The sequence below is a fragment of the Lipotes vexillifer genome, unplaced genomic scaffold, assembly GCF_000442215.2.
Source record: "Lipotes vexillifer unplaced genomic scaffold, Lipotes_vexillifer_v1.1 scaffold397, whole genome shotgun sequence".
NCBI lineage: Eukaryota > Metazoa > Chordata > Mammalia > Artiodactyla > Lipotidae > Lipotes > Lipotes vexillifer.
In genome coordinates, this window is record NW_006772681.1 from 1944237 (window position 1) to 1956948 (window position 12712).

The window sequence follows — 12712 nt, forward strand, 5'->3', positions numbered from 1 at the left end:
AAAAAAAAAAAAAAAACCTACCTATTTTTGTTATACATGTTACTCACCTGTCCTGGGTGGTTTTTCTGTCCTTGCAAAACCAGGCATCAGGTTAGCTCGGAAACTGTGTGTTCTGTGAGAAACAAAGTAACTGCTAGCGAGTGTTTGGGATACAAGGAGCAGTGAAGTTCAAGACAGAATTTAATAAGTTTGATGATAAAGCTTGAGGTAACTGAAGGTTAGCTACCCTCTCTACAACGTAAAGGTTTCAGGTCCAGTTCTGTTTTATATACATTTATTAACTAGATATTTATTAGCAGGCAAACAAAAAACCATTCTTAAGATCCTGTCCAGTGGTGATGGCACAGAGCAGGGAGAGAATCCAGTGATAATAGACTGAGGAATTCCGGCACCAAAAAAGGGACAAAGTTATTGAGAAGGATACAGTCTCGCAAGTCTTATCTTCAGATAAGACAAGTTCCAGTTCCTGGAGCTGTGGCTAGATGCTATGACCTAGACTTGGACACACCAAAGAACACCACCTTGGGAAGAAGAGTTCTGGTTCTATAAACAAATTCATAATTAGGAATAAAATAATTACTATTTTAAAAAACACACAGTTTATGCATCCTATGCCACCTGACCAACCACCTCCTCACATAAAACGTTCACTCAAAGTAGATGCCAAGATTCCAGAGCAGGATTCTGTTAAACTTAAGGCCAAGATCAAGCAAACAACATGCATCAGAGTTCAGGCCTGGGCATCATTCATAATAGTAAAGCCCCACAGACCTCACTGGATCTCTCATGTCTATCATGCTGTTGTGGGTAGTGTCTCAAATATGTTCATCAATCTTTTTCATTTTTAATACATATGTATATTCTTTTTCATATTGTTTTCCATTATGGTTTATCATAGGATATTGAATATATTTCCCTGTGCTACACAGCATTACTTTGTTGTTTATCCATCCTACATACAGTAGTTTGCATCTGACTTTGTTATTTATCCATCCTACATATAATAGTTTGCATCTGCTAATTCCACTCCCGATCCTTCCCTCCCCCACCCCCCCTTGGCAACCACAAATCTGTTCTATACGTCTGTTTCTGTTTTCTAGATATGGTCACTTCTGTCATGTTTTAGATTCCACATATAAGTGATATCATATGGTATTTGTCTTTCTCTTTCTGACTTACTTTGCTTAGTATGATAATCTGTAGGTCCATCCATGTTGCTGCAAATGGCATTATTTCATTCTTTTTTGTGGCTGAGTAATAATCCATTGTGTCTATATACCACATCTTCTTTATCCATTCATCTGTCGATGGACATTTAGGTTGTTTCCATGTCTTGGCTATTGTAAATGAACATATGAGTGCATGTATCTTTTCAAATTATAGTTTTGTCTGGATATGTGCCCAGGGGTGGGATTGCTGGATCATATGGCAACTCTATTTTTAGTTTTTTGTGAAACCGCCATACTGTTTTCCATAGTGGCTGCAGCAGTTTACAGTCCCACACACAGTGTAGGAGGGTTCCCTTTTCTTCATACCCCCTCCAGCATTTTTTATTTGTAGACTTTTTTTTTTTTTGGCTGCGCTGCGTGGCTTGCAGGGTCTTAGTTCCCCAACCAGGGATCAAACCCGTGCCCCCTGCAGTGGAAGCACAGAGTCCTAACCACTGGACTGTCGGGGAATTCCCCATACATTGTCTTTTTGTTTATGGTTTCCCTTGTTGTGCAAAAGCTTATAAGTTTAATTAAGTCCCCTTTGTTTATTTTTGCTTTTATTTCTATTGCCTTGGGAGACTGACCTAAAAAAACATTGGTATAATTTATGTCAGAGAATGTTTTGCCTGTGTTCTCCTCTAGGAGCTTTATGGTGTCATATCCTAAATTTAAGTGTTTAAGCCATTTTGAGGGGTTTTTCTGTATATGCTGTGAGGGTGTGTTCTAACTTCATTGGTTTGCATGCAGCTGTCCAGCTTTCCCAATACCACTGGCTGAAGAGACTGTCTTTTCCCCATTGTATATTCTTGCCTCCTTTGTTGAAGATTAATTGATCATAGGTGTGTGGGTTTACTTCTGGGCTCTCTGTTCTGTTCCATTGATCCATATGTCTGTTTTTGTGCCAGTACCATGCTGTTTTGATTACTGTAGCTTTGTAGTATTGTCTGAAGTCTGGGAGGGTTATGCCTCCTGCTTTGTTCTTTTTCCTCAGGATTGCTTTGACAATTCTGGGTCTTTTATGTTTCCATATAAATTTTAGGATTATTTGTTCTAGTTCTGTGAAAAATTCATGGGTTATTTGATAGGGATCGTATTACGTCTATAGATGTAATATTTGCTTTGGGTACCATGTCATTTTAACCATATTAAATCTTCCAATCCAAGAGCATGGGATATCTTTCATTTCTTTGAATCATCTTCAGTTTCCTTTATGAATGTTTTGTAGTTCTCAGCATGTAAGTCTTTCGCCTCCTTGGTGAGGTTTATTCCTAAGATTTTTTTTTATGCAATTTTATTTTTTTTAATTAATTTTTATTGGAGTATAGTTGCTTTACAATGTTTTGTTAGTTTCTACTGTACAGCAAAGTGAATCAGCTATGCGTATACATATATCTCCTCTTTTTTGGATTTCCTTCCCATTTAGATCACAATAGAGCATTGAGTAGAGTTCCCTGAGCTATACAGTAGATTCTCATTAGTTATCTATTTTATACATAGTATCAGTAGTTTATATATGTCAATCCCAATCTCCCAGTTCATCCTACCCACCCCCCTTTCCCCTTTGGTATCCATACACTTGTTATGTACATCTGTGTCTCTATTTCTGCTTTGCAAATAAGATTATACCATTTTTCTAGATCCCACATACATACATTAATATACGATATTTGTTTTTCTCTTTCTGACTTACTTCACTCTGTATGACAGTCTCTAGGTCCATCCACGTCTCTACATAAGACCCACTTTCATTCCTTTTTATGGCTGAGTAATATACTATTGGATATATGTACCACATCTTCTTTATCCATTCCTCTGTTGATGGACATTTAGGTTACTTCCATGTCCTGGCTATTGTAAATAGTGCTGCAGTGAACATTGGGGTGCACGTGTCTTTTTGAATTATGGTTTTCTCTGGGTATATGCCCAGTAGTGGGGTTGTTGGGTCATATGGTAGTTATATTTTTAGTTTTTTAAGGAACCTCCATACTGTTCTCCATAGTGGCTGTACCAATTTACATTCCCACCAGCAGTGCAAGAGGGTTCCCTTTTCTCCACACCCTCTCCAGCATTTATTGTTTGTAGATTTTTTTTTTAAGTGAATGGTGGGGTTTTTTTGGTTTTTGTTTATTTTATTTTATTTTTGGCTGCATTGGGTCTTTGTTGCTGTGCATGGGCTTTCCCTAGTTGAGGTGAGCGGAGGCTACTCTTCGCTGCGGTGCGCGGGCTTCTCATTGCTGTGGCTTCTGTTGTTGCATAGCACGGCCTCTAGGTGCGTGGACTCAGTAGTTGTGGCTCACAGGCTCCAGAGCGCAGGCTCAGTAGCTGTGGCACACGGGCTTAGTTGCTCCGCGGCATGTGGGATCTTCCTGGACTAGGGCTCGAACCCTTGTTCCCTGCATTGGCAGGCAGATTCTTAACCACTGTGCCACCAGGGAAACCCTGTTTGTAGATATTTTGATGATGGCCATTCTGACCCATGTAAGGTGATACCGCATTGTAGTTTTGATTTGCAATTCTCTAATAATTAGTGATGTTGAGCATTGGTCATTGATGGAGATATGCCTAACAGAAGCCCTTATAGTAGCCACCTGTGGAGAATGAGCTTCCTGATTAAAACACCAGCTGGATACTCATGGACTGTGCATTCATTATCATATTAGCAGAGCACCCCAGACTGGCATTCTTTTTTTAAAAAAATATTTATTTATTTACTTGGCTGCGCTGGGTCTTAGTTTCGGCGCGCAGGATCTTCATTGCAGCATGTGGGACCTTTTTTAGTTGCAGCATGGGGAATCTAGTTCCCTGACCAGGACTCAAACCCAGGCCCCCTGCATCGGGAGCACAGAGTCTTAACCCCTGGACCACCAGGGAAGTCCCCAGACTGGCATTCTTGATTAGAACATTTGAAAGACCCAGATTATAGCTTAATCTAAGTAACACAAACATAATATGCCCAAGTGTATGATAGTAAATTGAAAACTTTACAATACTTCCTCAGAGGCTTGTTTCCAGAATTTAAAAAAAAAATGATGCATGTGTGTGGTGTTTAATACAAGGGCTGCTCATAGTAAGGCCTCAGTAAGTAGTAGTTATTATTTATTATTTTGTTTATAAGCAATATAAAATTTATTGTATTTTATGCATGAGTATATGGCTCTTTAAATGTCTTTTTTTTTTAAGCTAATTTTTCTAAGGCCATATTCCTTACATAAAGTCCTTTAAGTGTTGAAAACTAGGTCATACACACAAAAACAGTTAAAGCAAATCCTCTCAAGGGACAAAAATTCTGTTTCCATGTGAGATGTATAACATTGATAACTGCAAATTGATAATTAAGTGACTTTATTCACATTAAAACTATTTTATAGTCACCAGATAGACAACCAAGATATGGATGGAGCACATTTTCTTCCTAGACTGTTTAATCTAAACAAGATTTACTTGGTTTTAGATTATAATGATGCCCTTTAGAGCTCATAAGAAACTGCCAAAACGATCTAAAACCACTGTAGTAGTTTTGAATTGGTCTGTGGTCAGTGGCTTTTGCATAACTGGAGCTAAATGGCACTGCCCTCTCAATCAGAAAGCCAGTCTGAAATATTTACTGCACACTGTTAATGGTGAGGAGCAAAAACGGTAAGGAAGGACGTGGTAGGAGAAATATAAAATAAATACTAAATGCTTACTCCAGGGGAGTGCTGCTGTGCTGATCAAGCCCATCATATCTCAACCTGACCCTTGAATTTATAAATAAATTGTGATCTTCTTTCTTACTTTCATCTTAAAATAATTTTGCTTCTTTACTTTCTCCATTTTTAAGTGTTAAGAATCACTATTTATACCTCTTCTCAGACTGAAGCCCAATGACAGTATACAAAGAAACCAGCGTCAGTCACTTGAGCAGCTCCTCTGGGGGTGATGGATGGGGGTTTCATTAATTTGGGCATCCCAAACAATTTGGGCGTGCCCATCCTCTGAAACCAGTTGCCCTGAGAAATGGGTATCTACGGTGCCCTCAATGTCTTTTCCCCTGAATGCATTTATATTGTCCTGGGATATAAAATTAAGCATGTATTATGGTTGCAGTTGTTGGCCACCTGCAGCCCTGGGGTAATTTGCCTTCTCCCTTCCCACTTTCACTTCAGATCCTTGGAAAATTCTGAAGCCAGAGATCCAGGCTAAAAATTTCAGCATGTCTCTCTGGAGCTCTGCAGATAATATCTCCTTTTTTCTAAGGGCTAGTCTCATTCACTGGTAGTTTATATAAAACCACATTTTAATTGCTTGACAGTGTTGTATGATAATCCAAAAAAGACATTCCTCTTATTCATGGGAACAGTAGGGAAAATTATGAAACCATAATAGTTCATTGGTTCGTTTCATGAAGTATATCAGATGTATACCATGTGCCTCAAATTATGTTAGGCAGAGGTCCCTCCTGCCGTCTGAGGGAAACAGATTTGAAACAATTATAGCACCAGGCAGGGAGATCTCATTCTCTTTCCCAGTCTTTCATAAGTTCCATCTCCTAATGTATATGTGGTAAGATGGTCACCGGCCTACTGAGGCTTTGATTTCTGAGTGCTAAAGTCCTTAAAGAGGGGGGAGGGTAGAGATCTTTTTCCTGCTTAAAGGACAACTGACATCTTGTTTTCTGTTTTGAAATGAAAAAATACTAAACAGCTAAATGAAAATAGCTAAATAAAATCATGTTTAGTTAGAATCCAAGGTCCCAGAGAGTTTTAAATGTTTGGTTCCTTCAAATTAAGTATAGCTCCTTACCTTATGTAACTATTAACAACTGGAAATGCAATAACACAGAAACATGAAGAAGTAACTGCCTCCAGAAATTTCTAATCCAAGGAGGACATATAATAATTTTAATTCATCTGTATAACAAGAATAACCTACAACAGCTGTTATTAAGCCATTGTTTACTGCCTTGGGACGGTGTCCCCCAGGATGGTAGTAACTGTTATGGGGAAGAGCGACTGTACATAGAAAATTTGAGAAGTATGGAATTAAAGTGAACATGTGTTTTTTTTCTAATTGCAAAAGTTCTCAGAACCTTTAATATACTAACGTGTATTCTGAATTCCTAAGAGGAGGATATACTACTATGCAACATTTTTTCAACTTATTTGATCACATAGCTTTTTTCTGCCCTATTAAGATGCTGCAAAAATAGCAAGAGTAAAAAAGACATCCAAATGGAGATCCCTATGGAGGCTCCCTGTGGCTGCCTGGCCCTTGGACCATGTTTGAGTTTTTCTGGTTTTCCAAAGGTGGAAGCATGTTTCTACCCATGTTTTCAGTATTGAGAATGAGAAAGTTTTTTCACATGTTGAATTCTTTTTAATCACTGGTAGTTTTCTTAGCTCCTGTGCATAGATGATTCTTGTAGGTACAAGGAGAAGATGGTTTGTAATACCCGTGCCCAAAAAAGAATAGGATAAAGTTCTGCCTGGTGTCACAAGCTACTCCAGAATTACAGTAATAAACAGGAAAGCACCTTGGGGCAAGCTGTCATTTTACAACTGAGGACGCCAGTTATAGACAGCACTAAGGTTCCTGTTGTGTGTGGGAAAATAAGACTTTTTGAACACCTGTCACCTGCCATGTATTTGCAGAAAAATAAACATAAGCAATTCACCTTGCTTCTTCCTTAAACTATGAGGATACACTTTACCTTTTAGAGTCTTTCCACCTTTTTCAAAGAGTCAGTATGAATATCTGCAGGCTTTTGTTATCTGAAACTCAGGGTTTGCCACTGCTACCCATACTCTGAAGCTCAGTTTAGGTAAACTTCAACCCAGGGCTGGTGCCCCTCTAAGAGCCACCGGTGACAGTGAGCTCAAAAGGTAGGGTTGTGAAAACATTCTTGCTGAAGTGATATCTAGAGAATTGAGTACCAGCTTAAGTTTATGTGTTTGCACTTCTATGATTCCAATTTAATTTATCCATAATATAGATGGATTTCTGAACCTTTTCTAAAAACGTTAATTGTCTTACATGAAGATTTGGGTTTATTTGATTTTTTTTCCTTTTATATTGTAGAGAGAGTTGTGATTCAAATCGCCAACTTATAGATTAAGGTACACTTATCACAACACTGAATTCTTTTTTTTTTTTTTTTTTACATCTTTGTTGGATTATAATTGCTTTACAATGTTGTGTTAGTTTCTACTGTACAACAAAGTGAATCAGCTGTATGTATACACATATCCCCTCCCTCATGAGCCTCCCTCCACCCTCCCCACCCCACCCTTCTAGGTCATCACAAAGCACCGAGCTGATGTCCCTGTGCTATATGCAGCTATCTAATTTACACTTAGTAGTTTCTATATGTCAGTGCTACCCTCACTTCGTCCCAGCCTCCCCTTCTCCCACTGTGTCCTCAAGTCTGTTCTCTACATCTGCATCTTTATTCCTGCCCTGCCACGAGGTTCATCAGTACCATTTTTCTAGATTCCGTATATATGCGTTAATATACAGTATTTGTTTTTCTCTTTCTGACTTACTTCATTCTGTATGACAGACTCTAGGTCCATCCACTTCACTACAAACGACTCGGTTTCATTCCTTTTTATGGCTGAGTAATATTCCATTGTACAACACTGAATTCTTTTAACAGATTTGGAAGATGCTACAAAAACACCTGACTGTTCCAGTGGACCAGTGAAAGAGGAAAGAGGTGATCTTATCAAATTTTACAATACAATATATGTAGGAAGAGTGAAGTCATTTGCATTGAAATACGACTTGTCAAATCAGGACCATGTGGTATGTTTTATATTTTACTACTTTATTAATATCTGTACTCATGATTGGATTACTATGAGTTTCTTTTGCTAGATAAGTGTTTCTAAAGCTAAAACCTTACTGATACATTTTATAGGAGAAAACATACTAGTAATTAGAGTGATTAAGGCTGTGATACAACAGAGACCAGAGGAAATCATGGAAATTTTATCCACACTGTGATTATGTTGTTAGAAATTATGGATGCATATGGGCAAGGACTAGATGGGAACATGGAAAAATGAAAACAATTCTGGTGGTTTTTTCCTTTGTTTTTTTTTTTTTTTTTTTTTTGCAGTACGCGGGCCTCTCACTGTTGTGGCCTCTCCCGTTGCGGAGTACAGGCTCCGGACGCGCAGGCCCAGCGGCCATGGCTCACGGGCCCAGCCGCTCCGCGGCATGTGGGAACTTCCTGGACCAGGGCACGAACCCGTGTCCCCTGCATCGGCAGGTGGACTCTCAACCACTGCGCCACCAGGGAAGCCCTTTTCCTTTGTTTTTGATTCCTATTGTTATATCTCTGAGATAAGTGTTTTTCTCAAGATAAAAAGAAAAGGAAATAAATAGGCTTGAATCAATAATAGAAGCAACACTAAGAAATTTTTATTCAGACTCTAGATTTGACAGTACCAGCAGGCCTTTGAAAGTGTTATCAGTGTATAAGCTGAAGTTGGTCCACAGGAGACCAGACTTCAGTTATAAGAAAGAGGAACCTAGTAGAAGCTGCATCCAGGCAGTAGCCATATATGTGTCTATATATCTCTCTATATTTCTGTCTTTGTCCCTTTCAAGGAATATGGTCTATGATTATCCTCAGAAGCCATGACGACTAATTCTGTTCCCTCACTTCCACCACCCGCACCATGTGCTATACTGTGAATATCTCTATTATCAGCCAATTAAAAAACAAAACTAGGGCTTCCCTGGTGGCGCAGTGGTTGAGAGTCCACCTGCCGATGCAGGGGACACGGGTTCGTGCCCCGGTCCAGGAAGATCCCACATGCCGTGGAGTGGCTGGGCCTGTGAGCCATGGCCGCTGAGCCTGCGCGTCCGGAGCCTGTGCTCTGCAATGGGAGAGGCCACAGCAGTGAGAGGTCCACGTACTGCAAAACAAAAACAAAAACAAAACTAGTTTTCCTAGCTTCAAGTGAAGATGATGAATGAAATATTAATTAAGGAGTCATCTCCATTTATTCTTGGAATAGAAACGTTGTATAGATTATTAAAGGTGAGTCCCTTCTCACTTTATCTCTAAATCTTTTGCATTTCAGTATAAAGTCTTAACCATTTCATTAAGAGATTTGTTCCATATTGGACTCATCCTGCTGGCCCACAGAATGTTCTGCCTCTCTTTTATTCTCTGTGCTACTAATTTGGTTGTGGGTATGTGCGTGTGGAGAGAGATTCTTATTGCAAGTGTTAGGACATAGATTACTCTTTGCTCCACTTTCTGAGCATTGACATAAGGTTCCTGTGCTCCTGGCTTACTGCTTCTGGTGTCTTGCTCAGAATTCTTCAGAATTTCCTGCAAGATCTAGGAAAATAAATTTTAGTTTATCTGTTAGTAATTGAAAAACAAGGGTTAATGAACCATTTTTTGATTTTCTTCAGCCATAAATAACCTCTTACAGTATAACTGACTCCTAACTAAGAGATAGCAATAAGAATAAAAACATGGGCTTCCCTGCTGGCACAGTGGTTGAGAGTCCGCCTGCCAATGCAGGGGACACAGGTTCATGCCGTGGTCCGGGAAGATCCCACATGCCATGGAGCGGCTAGGCCCATGAGCCATGGCCACTGAGCCTGAGCATCCAGAGCCTGTGCTCCACAACAGGAGAGTCCACAACAGTGAGAGGCCCGCGTACCACAAAAAAAAAAAGAAAAAGAAAAAAAGAATAAAAACAGGGCTTCCCTGGTTGTGCAGTGGTTAAGAATCCGCCTGCCAGTGTAGGAGGCACAAGTTCGAGCCCTGGTCCAGGAAGATCCCACATGCCGCAGAGCAACTAAGCCCGCGTGCCACAACTACTGAGCCTGCGCTCTAGAGCCCACAAGCTACAACTACTGAAGCCCATGTGCCTAGAGCCCGTGCTCTGCAACAAGAGAAGCCACCGCAGTGAGAAGCCCATGCACCACAATGAAGAGTAGCCCCTGCTCGCCGCAGCTAGAGAAAAGCCCATGTGCAGCAACGAAGACCCAGTGCAGCCAAAAATAAATAAATAAATTTTTTTTTAAAAGAATAAAAACATGGCAAAGAAAAAAAAGTTCCATGTTGACCCTTCACCTGGCTTGGGGCTGGGGTGGGACAGGGTGGATAGTGCAGAATAAAAATGGTGGGATTCAAAAAAAGAAAAAAAAACCTTTTATCTTATAAAAACTTTACTTTTGTATTATTTCAGATGGAAGCTCCACCACTCTCTCCTTTTCCACATATTAAGCAACAGCCAGGCTCCCCGCGCCGCATTTCCCAGCAGCACTCCATTTATGTGTCCCCACACAAGAATGGGTCAGGCCTTACACCAAGGAGTGCTCTGCTCTATAAGTTCAATGGCAGCCCTTCTAAGGTAAGTTGCACACAAACTTTACTCCAAAACAATGATGTACACATGTTAAATACTGGATTTCAGATTTCCAATTAGTAATCTTTAATTTTACTTCTTTTTTTGCAAAGTTACTGCTAATAAATATGAACCGTTACTATGGCAAGTTTCCTGTGTTCAAGAGCAGTGTATTCAGTTGAGGTAGTTTAATCCTTTACGATTGATGTGGTATCGGGGGAGTTCACTCCAAGAGCCCAGTGTGTCCCTGCTCAAGCACGATCTTGAGAAGGACCAGTAAGGCAACACCTGCAAGTGGTCAGACATGGGGAACACTATGTGTAAAGGAAGGCCTTAGAAGTGAAAGTTCATTTGGTGGATGGCAACCAGGATAGTGAAAGGTCTGAAAACAGAGGCCTCTTCTTACTTACACAGACAGCTCTATGGTTACCTCCATCTTTATTCCCATACAGTGATGAAGATGTGATAGGGACATGATTGCTGTTTTCAGATAATTCAAGGGCTATCAAGTAGATACACTCAGTATGTCTCCAGAAGCCAGAATCACTACTAACTGGAAGAAACTGTAGTGGGACAGATTGTAACTCAGTCCAAATACATGGCAGCTCCTTAACTCATTAGTTTCTGATTTAGTTCCACAGACATCTATTAAGTTCCTGCTATGCTTAGCAAACAAAGTTGACTGAGATATACTGCACAGGCTTGCATTTCTTCTTTATAGAAGTTGATTTCATATGAGGACTTTTAGAAGAAATTCTTGCATAAAATCAGAAATGGGATCAATTGAATTGTAAGGCAGTGATTTCACAGTCATAGGTCAGAATCTGGGGAGTTTGTTGAACACAGATACCTGTCCCATAGACTTCCTGTATCACAGAGCTCTGGCAGGCAGGTCTCCTAGACTGTTGTGATGCACAGCTTTCAGGAGCAACTTCTCTAAGGCTGCCTTACAGACCAGCGACATCAGCATCACCTGGGAGCCTGTTAGAAACGCAGACTCTCAGGCCTCACACCAGCCCAACTGAATTTGAATCTGCATAGTAACAAGATTCCCCAGATGATTAGTAAGCACATTAAAGTTTGAAAAGCATTGCTACAGGAGGAGGATCTCAAACTTTAGGGTTTATCAGAATCACCTGGAAGGCTTGATTAAAATATAGATTGCTGGGCCCAACCCCCAGAATGTCTGATTCAGTAGGTGTAGGGCGAGGCTTGAGAATTTGCATTCCTGATAAGTTTCCAAATGCTTCTGCTGCTTCTGGTCTTATGTCCACATTTTGAAAACTACTGCTATAAGGTAAATCCAATTTTAAAAATCACCTGAAAAGATTAGTTCTAATCACCCTTATTAGGTTGGCCTAGATTGAAAAAATAATCTCTACCGCAGTGTTTAGCTTTGGATAGAGGATAAAGGGCAGGAAAAAGCAGTTAGATTAGCTCTCGGCTGCTGTTTCTCCCTTTTCCCCTTTTACTCACACATGTCCTCTATTTTTGCACAGAGTTTGAAAGATATCAACAACATGATAAGGCAAGGTGAGCAGAGAACCAAGAAGCGAGCAATAGCCATCAATGGTGATGCAGAATCACCTGCCAAACGCCTCTGTCAAGAAAATGATGACGTTTTACTTAAACGACTACAGGATGTTGTCAGTGAAAGAGCAAATCATTAGTGCCCTTCCCATTTCTATGATAAAAGCACTTTCAGGTTGTTTTGCAGAAAGTTGGGGCTCTAGCTTTCAAAACATTCAGCCCTGTAGGTAGTAAATATCACTGAGTTACAAAAAAAGTTACACCAAAGTTGGGTTTTTTTTACATTTATCCAAAATGTAGTTGACAGATGTATTTTGAGTTGGATTGTAAAGGAATGTTTTAAGTGCCTTTTAAACATATTAATAGTCATAGAATTGTTAAAATATTTGTTCCCTGGGTTTTTCAGGTGAAGTAAGGAGAAACCTCATCATTTTTTAGCTCACTTTTTAAAATAATGTCTTATTCTTCTGGGCTTTGTAATATGAGGGTGAATAATCTGTTTTTGCTGAGTGTCGTTTGAGAGGTTTGTGTTCCTAATTTAGTATTGAGTAGGGGTTGGGTTCCATGGCATCTGGGCCAGAGGATGATGCCCAGCCTGTCTCTGACCCAGTGTGT

General features: G+C 39.9%; 1 protein-coding gene across 1 annotated transcript in view; it reads left to right on the plus strand.

Moving 5' to 3' along the window:
• RBL1 (RB transcriptional corepressor like 1) overlaps nt 1-12465 on the plus strand; it is a 75192-nt gene extending 62727 nt beyond the window's left edge. The window contains exons 20-22 of the mRNA XM_007447731.1: nt 7846-7994; nt 10409-10573; nt 12067-12465. Coding sequence (XP_007447793.1) covers nt 7846-7994; nt 10409-10573; nt 12067-12237 — 485 coding nt within the window. The 3' untranslated portion in view covers nt 12238-12465. The remainder of the gene's footprint in view (nt 1-7845; nt 7995-10408; nt 10574-12066) is intronic.
• The last annotated feature ends 247 nt before the right edge of the window (nt 12466-12712 follow it).